The sequence below is a fragment of the Esox lucius genome, chromosome 6, assembly GCF_011004845.1.
Source record: "Esox lucius isolate fEsoLuc1 chromosome 6, fEsoLuc1.pri, whole genome shotgun sequence".
Taxonomy (NCBI): Eukaryota; Metazoa; Chordata; class Actinopteri; order Esociformes; family Esocidae; genus Esox; species Esox lucius.
The window spans coordinates 1511484-1524120 of NC_047574.1; the positions used below are offsets into that span (position 1 = coordinate 1511484).

Here is a 12637-nt window from a genome sequence, read left to right on the forward strand (position 1 = left end):
GAAGTAATCAGTTAGTGTCTGTGTAAAACCTGCTTCAGGAAGTAGATATGTGGGTTGTTATCAGTTTAGTGACCTCTGGAAAATTATCTAATAAAGGTAGATAATGAAAGGGGTTATTGAATGGAGGGAATGGAAGAAATTTGGGAGGAAATGAGTGAAACAGAGGATTGAAACCGTCCTCAGGGGAAATGGTCAGGTTCCTTCTGTTATGAAGGTCCGGAGACTACAAGCTCAGATGTTTCTCTTAAACCTGTTTTGAAAGGATCACTGTGTGAATATTGCTAATGATAGACCTGTAGATAGCAGCAGCTTTCTTAGTATTGTAGAAGAAGACAAAATAGACTGGAATGGAATGTATTAGAAAAGACTGGTTTGTCGTTCAGTGAAAACATCCAATAATATTTTTGAAATGCTTTCATCTTACACCCTGGTTCATGTCTATCCTGGGGTGACCAGGGCCCCAAGGGGTTAGATGCCAAGGGGTTGCAGTTCTGTCTCTGAGCAATGTGGGGTAGTGAGCCTAAATGCTGGTCTAAACTAGTGTTTTTCCAGGGCCCATTTACCTGGGCCCATTAAGGGCCTCACAACAAACCTGTCTGTGGCCTGGCGTCTGAACACTGGCAGCAGCATGTGGACAGTGATCAGGGTGGTTTTGGGAGAGGCAAGAAATTGCCAAGAGAAATGAATTCTACCAGTAAATGCTAGATGCCGATTAGCTCTGGAGCATATGGCTTAATTTGCATTGTGGTATGAATTAAACCGCTTGGCCGGTTACAGGCAGGTTGACATAATTACCTTTTATTTATTGCCATTTTAAGATGATCTTTATTACTTTCCACCCTGTATTCACCTTGTCAATACTAGTTATTGTGGATGTCCTGTAGCCGCCACTGTTGCTTTTATTAGTAGTCTGTTCCATTGTAGCTTGTGGCCTTTTCCATAGTAGTTTGTATCTTTGTACATCGTAGTCTTGTAGCTTGTTTTTCTCCACTGTAGCTTGTAACTACCCGTGCTGTAGCTATATCCATTGTTGTACCAGCCTTTTCCATTGAAGCCTATAGCCCTTTACCTAACTGTCTGGGGCTACAGCTCTGGGGTGAAGAAGACTTTAATGTCCAGTAACTTGGCTCCGCCCCCTGATCTGACGCCCACCTGCTTCCATGTTTCCAGGTGTCACATTTGCTGCGAAGGGCTACTTCGAGGCACTGGTGAGGATGGGCGAGATGGCCAGCGAAAGTCAAGGCTCTAAGGATCTTGGTGAGTCCTAGATGTGGATTTAGGGGGTGAAGGTACCTGTGATGGGGTGGACGAGGGCTGCGCTGGAGTGTAGCACCCCTTGTGTGCTGGAACGGGACTGCAAGTGTGCCATGCAGATGACAAATGCTTGTGGATGTGGATGCTGTTAGAGTGGAAGGGGTCAAAGGACAAATGATGAGCAAATTATTCTCTGTATTGCCTGAAAATGGAGATGTGGCCGCACGCAACACACCTACAAGCGATCACAACAAATGTACAAAAAACACCTTGCATATACTGTGTTTTAAATTAAATTCTACAGCAGTTTCTTTTTTTCCTCAATATGGGAAACTGAGCTTTTAGTACTTCAATATCTCCAGCTTTTTCCAAAGTTGTAATGAAGGAAATCTCATCCCCTTGGAGTTAATCAGATTTATTTTATACAGAAAAGCTAATTTTGTTTACCTCTTGTTTTCCCTAGAACTCTGCATCTTATGAATTATGCTGCATTAGTTTTTTTTTTGTTTTACCCCTGAGAACATAAATATTAAAATTAATTCCAGAAAGTACATTTTACATTCAATATTTACAAACCCAACACACATTTATCATTCAACATATTTTATTTCATAACATCCTAGGGTTTATTGATAATGTTTAATAGCACTGTAAGGACTGTGGAGATTTTTGCAGTCTGGGAAAAACAAAGACAACCTATAGAGTAAACGAATGAAGACCTGGGCCGATACAACCTATATGGTAAATTAATGAAGGAATGTGACCTGGGCCGATACAACCTATATGGTAAATTAATGAAGGAATGTGACCTGGGCCGATACAACCTATATGGTAAATTAATGAAGGAATGTGACCTGGGCCGATACAACCTATATGGTAAATTAATGAAGGAATGTGACCTGGGCCGATACAACCTATATGGTAAATTAATGAAGGAATGTGATGGGGGCCGATACAACCTATATGGTAAATTAATGAAGGATTGTGACCTGGGCCGATACAACCTATATGGTAAATTAATGAAGGATTGTGACCTGGGCCGATACAACCTATATGGTAAATTAATGAAGGAATGTGACCTGGGCCGATACAACCTATATGGTAAATTAATGAAGGAATGTGACCTGGGCCGATACAACCTATATGGTAAATTAATGAAGGAATGTGATGGGGGCCGATACAACCTATATGGTAAATTAATGAAGGAATGTGATGGGGGCCGATACAACCTATATGGTAAATTAATGAAGGAATGTGATGGGGGCCGATACAACCTATATGGTAAATTAATGAAGGAATGTGATGGGGGCCGATACAACCTATATGGTAAATTAATGAAGGAATGTGATGGGGGCCGATACAACCTATATGGTAAATTAATGAAGGAATGTGATGGGGGCCGATACAGCCTATATGGTAAATTAATGAAGGAATGTGACCTGGGCTGATACAGCCTATATGGTAAATTAATGAAGGAATGTGATGGGGGCCGATACAACCTATATGGTAAATTAATGAAGGAATGTGACCTGGGCCGATACAACCTATATGGTAAATTAATGAAGGAATGTGACCTGGGCCGATACAACCTATATGGTAAATTAATGAAGGAATGTGATGGGGGCCGATACAACCTATATGGTAAATTAATGAAGGAATGTGATGGGGGCCGATACAGCCTATATGGTAAATTAATGAAGGAATGTGACCTGGGCCGATACAACCTATATGGTAAATTAATGAAGGAATGTGATGGGGGCCGATACAGCCTATATGGTAAATTAATGAAGGAATGTGATGGGGGCCGATACAACCTATATGGTAAATTAATGAAGGAATGTGATGGGGGCGGATACAACCTATATGGTAAATTAATGAAGGAATGTGATGGGGGCCGATACAACCTATATGGTAAATTAATGAAGGAATGTGACCTGGGCCGATACAACCTATATGGTAAATTAATGAAGGAATGTGATGGGGGCCGATACAGCCTATATGGTAAATTAATGAAGGAATGTGACCTGGGCCGATACAACCTATATGGTAAATTAATGAAGGAATGTGATGGGGGCCGATACAGCCTATATGGTAAATTAATGAAGGAATGTGATGGGGGCCGATACAACCTATATGGTAAATTAATGAAGGAATGTGATGGGGGCCGATACAACCTATATGGTAAATTAATGAAGGAATGTGACCTGGGCCGATACAGCCTATATGGTAAATTAATGAAGGAATGTGATGGGGGCCGATACAACCTATATGGTAAATTAATGAAGGAATGTGACCTGGGCCGATACAACCTATATGGTAAATTAATGAAGGAATGTGATGGGGGCCGATACAGCCTATATAAATGAAGAGTCATTGCTGTAAAGAGGGATGTGTTCTTTGCCAAACTTACCTGGGAAGATAACGGTTATAAATACAAAAAGATGTAAATAGAAATGAGGTCAGATGAGTCAGCCAGCCTATATGGAGTCTACTTGATGTTTGCCACTCCATCCTGTCAGTCTGCTGTACTGGAGTCTGAGGAATGGGACTGGCATGTGCCTAGATTCAGTCTACCACTCTTCTTCCTCTGAGCTTTCTGAATCTGAGGTGAATTTGGATTGTACTGGCCATCGACGAAAAGGAAAATAGGAAAGGAAGGAAGGAAGGAGCAAATCCAAGATCAGAGGTTGGAAGAGGAAGTTGGAGATGAAGGCGGTATCAGCATGTATTATTCATGGTTGAAGAAGGAAGTATTTTATTTATTAAGTTCTTTGACCATCACACTTCTGAAGGTTTCATGTCTCCATTCTGTCTGTGGATAAGGCTGGTAACACCATGTTATGTTGTCCAGACAGCCAGCAGACTCAACCAGCACTCGTTGTTGTTACGGTCCTTCGCTCAGATCCAGCTTTGTGTGGTTGAGAATGCGAAGTCAGAGGATGAGGCTTTGAGTATGCTAGGGCAGAAGAGGATGATGCTGCGTGTTGCAGAGTATGCTAGGAGAGAAGAGGATGAGCCTTTGTGCTACAGATTACGCTAGGGCAGAAGAGGATGATGCTGCGTGTTTACGAGTATGCTAGGGCATAAGAGGATGAGGCCGAGTGCACTAGGGCAGAAGAGGATGAAGCTGTGTGTTGCTGAGTTTGTTTGGGTGGATGAAATCCAATACTAAAGGGCTCATGTGTCAGTCCATGCCACTATTCCGCCACTATTCCTCCACTTTACATCTCATTATCCTGTCTGTGTACCAAGCAAATTCTGTGTATTGGCTACTAAACAATGCAGTCGTATGTCCTTATGAGTACAGATTAATACTGAAATTGTGTGTGTCCGTCCCAAGCTCTGACTCAGTTCAGCAAATCCCCCTGTCTCTCAGCCAGGGCAGGACAGGGGTACTGTCTCGTCTCTGGATGTCTGTGTTGCCGACAACAGTGTATAAATGCAAATCATATACAAAAAAAATGAGGAAACCACTGAACTTTCTCTATATTTTTAAATAAACAGGGCAGCTCTTATTCAAACAACGGCCATAATGTCATCCCATGTCCACTGTGCGTCTAGTCAGTTTCGCCCCAGGGGCGATGCCAGGCCAAGCAGACCGTGAGCTGGCTATCAGGATGTTTTGCATTCACTGGGACCTCTTTGTCAGCGTAGCCGCCTGCGCGAAAGGGTTGGAGAGATTGGAGGGTTTTGCAGAGTTGCTTTTCTGGGCTGTTCACTTGTCTCTGCCGTGACTTGCCCGCCCCCATGCATCCGCGGGCCGCCGTCTATCTGCAGCCATTCTCCAGGCTGAAGGCCGATAAGGACCACTAAGGAGATAACCGGCACTGGATGGCTGGACTGTGTCACGCCTCGTGGGGCTAAATAATCTCTTCCATACTCACCTCAGCTGGACGCTCCATTGGATGGAGGGGGGTTTTGGGGAAAGAGTCTCCTAATTCTTGCAACAACTATAGTTGCTTGTGGAAATAACTGTTTGCATTAGTTATTGCCCTTGTAGTTACTGTTCGCATGGTACCGGGGCTTTAAAGTACCTTTACTGAGATGAGGAGTCTATCTATATATCCCAAATGGAACCCTTGACAAGAAGGGGGTAGTTTGTTGGGTTGATAAAGGACAAGAAGGGGGTAGTTTGGTGGGTTGATAAAGGACAAGAAGGGGGTAGTTTGGTGGGTTGATAAAGGACAAGAAGGGGGTAGTTTGGTGGGTTGATAAAGGACAAGAAGGGGGTAGTTTGGTGGGTTGATAAAGGACAAGAAGGGGGTAGTTTGGTGGGTTGATAAAGGACAAGAAGGGGGTAGTTTGGTGGGTAGACAGTGACGGGGTCCACGACAGAGTCCGTAGTATCAGTAGAATGAACTCAAAACCCTCTTTCTCTCCCTTTGTATTACATAGGTCAAGTCAGAAGTATTCATGCAGTTTCAGTTTCAAGGTTTATTTGTCAAATACACAGAACAACACAGCGTCAACCTGCACAAATACATTCTTGGGACACCCGACAACTACCTCATGAGTTAAGCAGAAGAGTATATAAGCAAAAATATAGCTAGACAGAAAATAATAATAAAAATAAAGCAATGATATACCTAACAATGTACTCTACCGGCAGTTTAAAAACAAGTACTGTAAACTAGCTGTGATCTGGGTAGTATTATTGATATAGCAGCAATCTGGGTAGTGTTATTGAACATTTAGATATGGCTAGTATGGGAGTAATATACATAAGTGTGAACTAGCAGCAATTGGTAGAGTTATTGAATTTTATAGATACGTATGAGTACAAATCAATAAAACATCATTCCTAGCTAAACCGTGATAACTCGGCCAATTAAAACACTCTGAATCACATGATGCTCTGTAATGCTCTCACTCGGTATCCCATGATGCTCTGTGTTACTCTGTGAATCCCAGTGACATTCCTATTCTCTGGTGGGCTTTGGTCTAAAGTGGTACAGTATATTGGGAACCAGGAGCCTCCTTCTGAAGGTTATGTAAGCACTGTCTGTAAGATATCTACAGGACATTCAGCATGTGGTGATAAATAATGTGCTGTCCTCAGATGATGTTCTGGAAATATTTACCCTTGCAGTGTTTCTGAGTAGAGTAATGGCTTGTACAGAAAAAATTAAAGAAGGACCCAATGTGAGACTTACACAGTCCTGACATCCACAGAGACTGATGAATCTATTCTTCACAAGTAACAACCCAGTCTGAGGAGAATTACTCCCCTTGTCAGAACTGCAGCTAAATAATTACCACTTTGGCTTGAAATGTTAATTACACCATGTCCGGGCTACAGTTTGAGGATTACTACTTTTGACAAATCTTTCCGTCTCGTAGCTGTTCGTCAAACTCTGCATAAATTAACCTAAAACCTAAAAAAGGCCTTCATTCTAGGCCTTCATTCTGAATAGTAAGTAGTAAGCATTACATTTTGGGATGGGAATTAAAATATACACCGCTCATAAGAATTACGGGAACACGTAATCATCACAGTACAACACCAAGTCAGTTACACTTCAGGGACGTCAATCTGTCCAGTTAGGAAGCATAAGCGACTGTGAATCAGTGTCACCTGTTTCAGTGCAAATAAAAGCGATAACCAGTGCACTGGAGAAACAACAGCAAGACAACCCCACAAAAGGGAATGGTTTTGCAGATGGTGGCCACAGACATTTGCTCTCTCCTTATCCTTTCTGACTGATTCTTCTCTAGTTTTGCGTTTTTGCTGTCCTTGTCACAACTGGTAGCATGAGGTGGTACCTGCGGGCCATTCAGTTTGCACAGGTAGTCCAGCTCCTCCAGGATGGCACTCCCATACGTGCCGTTGTAAGAAGGTTTGCTTTGTCTCCAAGTACAGTCTCAACACCATGGATGAGATACTGGACAGGGCCGTAGAAGGGCATCAAACCAGCAACAGGACTGGTATCTGCTCCTTTATGTGAGGAGGAACCTTCCTGGATGATGAAGTCATTGATGCCATTGACTGGCCCTCACGTTCCCCAGAACTGAATCCAATTGAGAATCTATGGGCTGTTATGTATCGGTGCATTCGACGCACCACAGTAGCACCACAGACTTTCCAGGAGTTCACTGATGCCCGGATCCATTTCTGGGACGAGATCCCCCAGGACACCATCCACCATCTCATCAGGAACATGCCCAGACATTGTCAGGAGTGCATACTGGTGCATGGGGGCCATACACACTACTGAGTCACATTATGAATTGCTGTGATGTAATTCACGCAAGTTGAAATAGCCTGTGATTTCAGTGTATATTAAACCGTTGCACTGGTATTGAACCTCAGCTTGACTCTTGAAGCCTTCCAGTCCACAAGGACCTAGCAAAGCTGAAAGACTACTAGATGGCAAAAGACAAATAATAGAAATGTACTAAAGAAGTATATTTTCATGTTATTCCACCCCTCTGTTCTGCCCTGACATAAACTGGCATTGGTTTGTTGATGTGAATTCTGTTGGCTGTTTATGATTTGGAGGAGGTGGTTAGAGCGTTGAGGCAGTAAAAAAAAGTAGTTGGTTTGAATTTGTGAACTGATGCTTTCAGTAATAAGTGTCTGCTAAGTTACTGAAATGTCAATGTAATGCAAACACTAGCGTTAGGGTCAAACACAAGGGTTAGCGTTAGGGTCAAACACAAGGGTTAGCGTTAGGGTCAAACACAAGGGTTAGCGTTAGGGTCAAACACAAGGGTTAGCGTTTGGGTCAAACACAAGGGTTAGCGTTTGGGTCAAACACAAGGGTTAGCGTTTGGGTCAAACACAAGGGTTAGCGTTTGGGTCAAACACAAGGGTTAGCGTTTGGGTCAAACACAAGGGTTAGCGTTTGGGTCAAACACAAGGGTTAGCGTTTGGGTCAAACACAAGGGTTAGCGTTTGGGTCAAACACAAGGGTTAGCGTTTGGGTCAAACACAAGGGTTAGCGTTTGGGTCAAACACAAGGGTTAGCGTTTGGGTCAAACACAAGGGTTAGCGTTTGGGTCAAACACAAGGGTTAGCGTTTGGGTCAAACACAAGGGTTAGCGTTTGGGTCAAACACAAGGGTTAGCGTTTGGGTCAAACACAAGGGTTAGCGTTTGGGTCAAACACAAGGGTTAGCGTTTGGGTCAAACACAAGGGTTAGCGTTTGGGTCAAACACAAGGGTTAGCGTTAGGGTCAAACACTAGGGTTAGCGTTAAGGTCAAACACTAGGGTTAGGGTCAAACACTAGGGTTAGCGTTAGGGTCAAACACTAGGCTTAGGGTCAAACACTAGGGTTAGCGTTAGGGTCATACACTAGGGTTAGGGTCAAACACTAGAGCCCCAGGGGTTATCCTTAATGGTGCTGACCAGCTGATGTCCTGTCCGCACATCGGGAATATAAATGCACACGCTGTTACATCCACATCATTGCTGATGGTTTGAATCTCAGAGCCAACAAGTTTAAACAATCTGTCATTGTGCCCTTGAGCAAGGTGTTTAATCCCTCTTGCTCTGGGAAATCTGTCTGGATGATAGAATTAGATGACTACACTGGAAATGTAAAGCATTCTGCCACTATCACTAGCTCCTCTTTCACTCCACAATACAATGTCACTGACTCATATAACATTCATTCATATGGGTGAGGACACCTTTTATTTTCTGGGCCATTGTTCTGTAGGCTTTCTCATGGTTTTCATGGCTGAAATTAGATGTGGAATGGGCATTACACTGCAATTCTACTCAGTTTTCGTTTGCTAGTTATTCAGAGTACGTGAAGGCATTTTCTTTTCATCAATCTTTTGAGAAGGATGTTCAGCTCTCTATCCCTTCATTCCTTCTCTATCCCTTCATTCCTTCTCTATTCCTTCTCCATCCCTTCATTCCTTCTCCATCCCTTCATTCTCTCTCCATCCCTCCCTCTTTTAATCTGGTCGCCCACACAGTGATGTGGGAGAGTGTGCAGACAGGCAGGCAGCCTTGAGAGAACACATTGCCGTACACAAAGAGCTATAAATAGATCAAATGCACTTGGTTCCTTAATGGGAGTGGAGGAGGGGCTTCTATGTGATGTCACAATGATTTTAAAATCATTTTAGACTAAATAATATTAGACCTCTGCCACTGGCAATTTGGCCATATACCCAAAACCTCAAATCTTCCTCATTATTATAATTAACTGGTTTAGAATGTAATTAGAACAATAAAACATATACAATATGTTTATTTCAGTATTACACAGTCTCATTCCTTGGCTATCAGCAAATTAGCGTTTAGAACAACACAGTTGAATGTTTTCTAAACTCCTCAAAAGTAATAAAAGATTTGAGATTACAGTAGAAACAAAGTTTTACTGAAATTGGGCAACAAACTATTGAAATGTTGATTAACAACTAGTTCTCTGTAATATGCTGAATCTATTTTGCCCCGTCTTCACAAGCTTTCCAGATCCTGTTGCAAAGAAGCATCCCCATAGCATGATGCTGCCACCACCATTCTTCACAGAAGGGATAGTGTCCAAACATAGTGCTAAGCATTGAGGCCAAAAAGCTCAATTTTGGTCTCATCAGACCATAGAACATACTTCCACGTGTGTCAGTCTCCCACTTGCATTTTGCCACTCTCCACAAAAGGCCACTTTTCTGAAGCAACCTGGCAATTGTTGAAGTATGCACAACAGAGTATCCCAACTACGCCATGGAAGACTGTGACTCCTTTAAAGGTGCCATAGGCCTCATGTGGCCTCCCTTTGTGACATGGTAGCCAAATCTCCATTGTTTTTCATCTTTAGTGATAAGAGAGGGAAAAAAACTGTTCCTTCCAGATACCACCTTCTAGGGTGAAAACCTTACTCAACCTACAATTAAAATTGAATAAGTGCCTATGTTCTAATTTATTTACTGTTTTAAAGTGGGTAACAGAATCAGTTTGGTATTATAGATTGGCTAGGCCTATACAAAAGATGGGTCTAGGCCTAGACCCAAAAATTAACAGAACCAAAACGAAACAACACAATAATGTGAATTATGGACTCATCCCAACTGTCCCTTGAAGAGCACAAATCCATCGGTCCTTTAGTGGCGCTTCAAAACCAGACGAGGACCTGGTTGAGAAACATTTATAAAGGGTACAAGTCAAACATCTCGGTTGTGGCGGCTGCTTCCATTCCCCGCGGGTATTGTGTCACCGTGGCAGTTTCTGTGGTGGTGCGGTTAATGCGGCAGCCCTTTGCACATCCTTCGGGTCCTTGGGGCAGTTTGGGAAAAATACAACCGTGGGTCTAAAAACGACCTCTTGTTACCTCACCACTACGCTACTAGCACCTGTCTGTCTCTCCTCTCTGCTGCCTGTCTTCTGTCCATCTCTCCTTATACAGTCTTCTGTCTGTCTGTCTGTCTGTCTCTCCTCTGTCTTCTGTCTGTCTCTCCTCTCTGCTGCCTGTCTTCTGTCCATCTCTCCTTATACAGTCTTCTGTCTGTCTCTCCTCTGTCTTCTGTCTCTCTCTCTGCTGCCTGTCTTCTGTCCGTCTCTTCTCTGTCTGTCTCTCCTCTCTGCTGCCTGTCTTCTGTCTCTCCTCTCTGCCTCCGGTTATGGTCGTGTGTAACTGTCACCTAAGTCAATGTGTCTGAGGTATTGTTACATTGACAGCAGCAGAACAGCTCCTAATGACCCTTTGATTTTATTTCTACTTAAATGTATTCCTCTTCTGCCATTTGTTTCAATGTTACCTTCTCTGCCCTTGTAAGGAGGCAAACACACACACACACACACACACACACACACACAATGACCATCCTCATTACAACGATTTCAAGTTGAAGTTAAAAGGCTGGATCTGAGGTTCCAGAGATAATTAGCCTTAACAGAATGTAGCGTATTGAGGTGGTGGTGAGTCATGCCTCGGCTCTGTGCTTCTGTGTGCCAAATTAAATGATGTTATTTGCCGAAAACCATGTAAACAACAGATAGATAGTAGACTAACATTAAAATGACCAGCTTCCATCTGATGCCTTCATGTTTCACCATATGTTGTCTTTGCCTGATCTTTCCTTACATGTTGAATGCGTCTGCAAGTCTGCTGAACACGAGCAGAGAGAATAACCTCTGAGACATCTCTGGACTGGACTGTGCTGTTCCACCAATGTGCTGATTGCTCCCGGGACCTCTGTGCTCCTACTGGATGGCCTAGTTGACTGGGAAATAATTACCTTGAAATTGGAATGTGCATCAGCACTTTTGTTCTGGTCCTGTCAGTCATTAAAAGCATGGAGAGGTCTCTCACGCAGAGCAGGATCTTTCGTGATTCTATGTATGTCTGTGAACTCACTATTACTGAACCAGATTGATATCTGATATCTACAGATTATATATTTTTATTTCATCTAATTTGGCACGCTGTATCTGAGGTTGAAGGAAGACTGTAGGAAGAAGTTGATTCAAATGACCTTGTGCTTAAGGAGTGTCTGGTCTGACCAAAGCCCTACCCTGATCCTGCTCAGTTTGCTCAGTTTGCAGCCTGTGAGGAAAATGCAATGCCAGCAACCGACCTGTTTCAGAGGGACTTTTGTTCCACCATGTAAATATTTAATAACCATGTTTATTTGTCTTGGAGACTGCCATTTCAGAACAGTCTTGTTAGGAGTGAAGGACAATTAAACAGGAATAACATTGAAAAAAGATTAATGGGTTACATTTGACTTCCATTTTATGGACCGTTCATGTCCAAGCTCTGCTAGTGAGGACGGACTGAAACAGAACACTGGTCCTCTGGTCTCCATGACTCTGATTACAGTAAACAGCCTGTCTGTTGCTCCCATTCAACACCCCTCATTCTCTTCATCCTCATGTTTCTCAATTGAACAATACATCTGCTTTTTGGTTTAATTAGAACAAGGGAGCGTGAGCAGGAGATGTAAGAGGGAGATGAAGACCTCAGCTTGTCTTCCATATGAAATCTACAGTCTTTGGTCATTTGTTATGTGATTTATTTTATTTATTTCACCAGAGAAGTGATGGAGTGTTAATTTGCATTGTTTCTGTTGGACTCCGTCAAATTCATCCTTGATTGGGTGGGCCACTTGTCCTTGGTACCAGGAGTCTGTTTGTCTGCCAAATACTGACTTAATGGGCCCGATAATAAAGTACAACAAAAGCCATGAGTGCTCTGCTGTACTATAATACAGTCATCACGTCACATTGCCATGTCAGCTGGTTGAAAAGATTTGAACCTACCAACCTTCGACTCGGAAAAAGAGCATTATGTTATGGGCTGTTAGGGAATTTTCTGAATCGTTTTTTGGTGAAGTAGGTTTTTACAAACAAAACTAAAGTATTAACCCGTCCCAACCTTGTTCATAGTTGTGGTTAAATTTTTAAATGTTTTTGTTGTTATCGCCAAAGGC

The 12637-nt window shown here is 42.7% G+C and overlaps 1 protein-coding gene across 13 annotated transcripts in view; it reads left to right on the forward strand.

Annotated features, from left to right (window-relative positions):
• The window catches only part of baiap2b (BAR/IMD domain containing adaptor protein 2b), a 73085-nt gene that overhangs the window by 20491 nt on the left and 39957 nt on the right, over nucleotides 1-12637 (forward strand). For 10 of the 13 annotated variants that reach the window (XR_004575803.1, XM_034292670.1, XM_029120319.2 and 7 more), the window contains one exon: nucleotides 1171-1257. The exons of the other annotated variants lie outside the window; for them this stretch is intronic. Coding sequence is in view for 9 of the 10 variants with exons in the window: in XM_034292670.1 (XP_034148561.1) it covers nucleotides 1171-1257 (87 nt within the window). In the remaining variant the exon portion in view is untranslated. The remainder of the gene's footprint in view (nucleotides 1-1170; nucleotides 1258-12637) is intronic. 13 annotated transcript variants of the gene reach the window in all.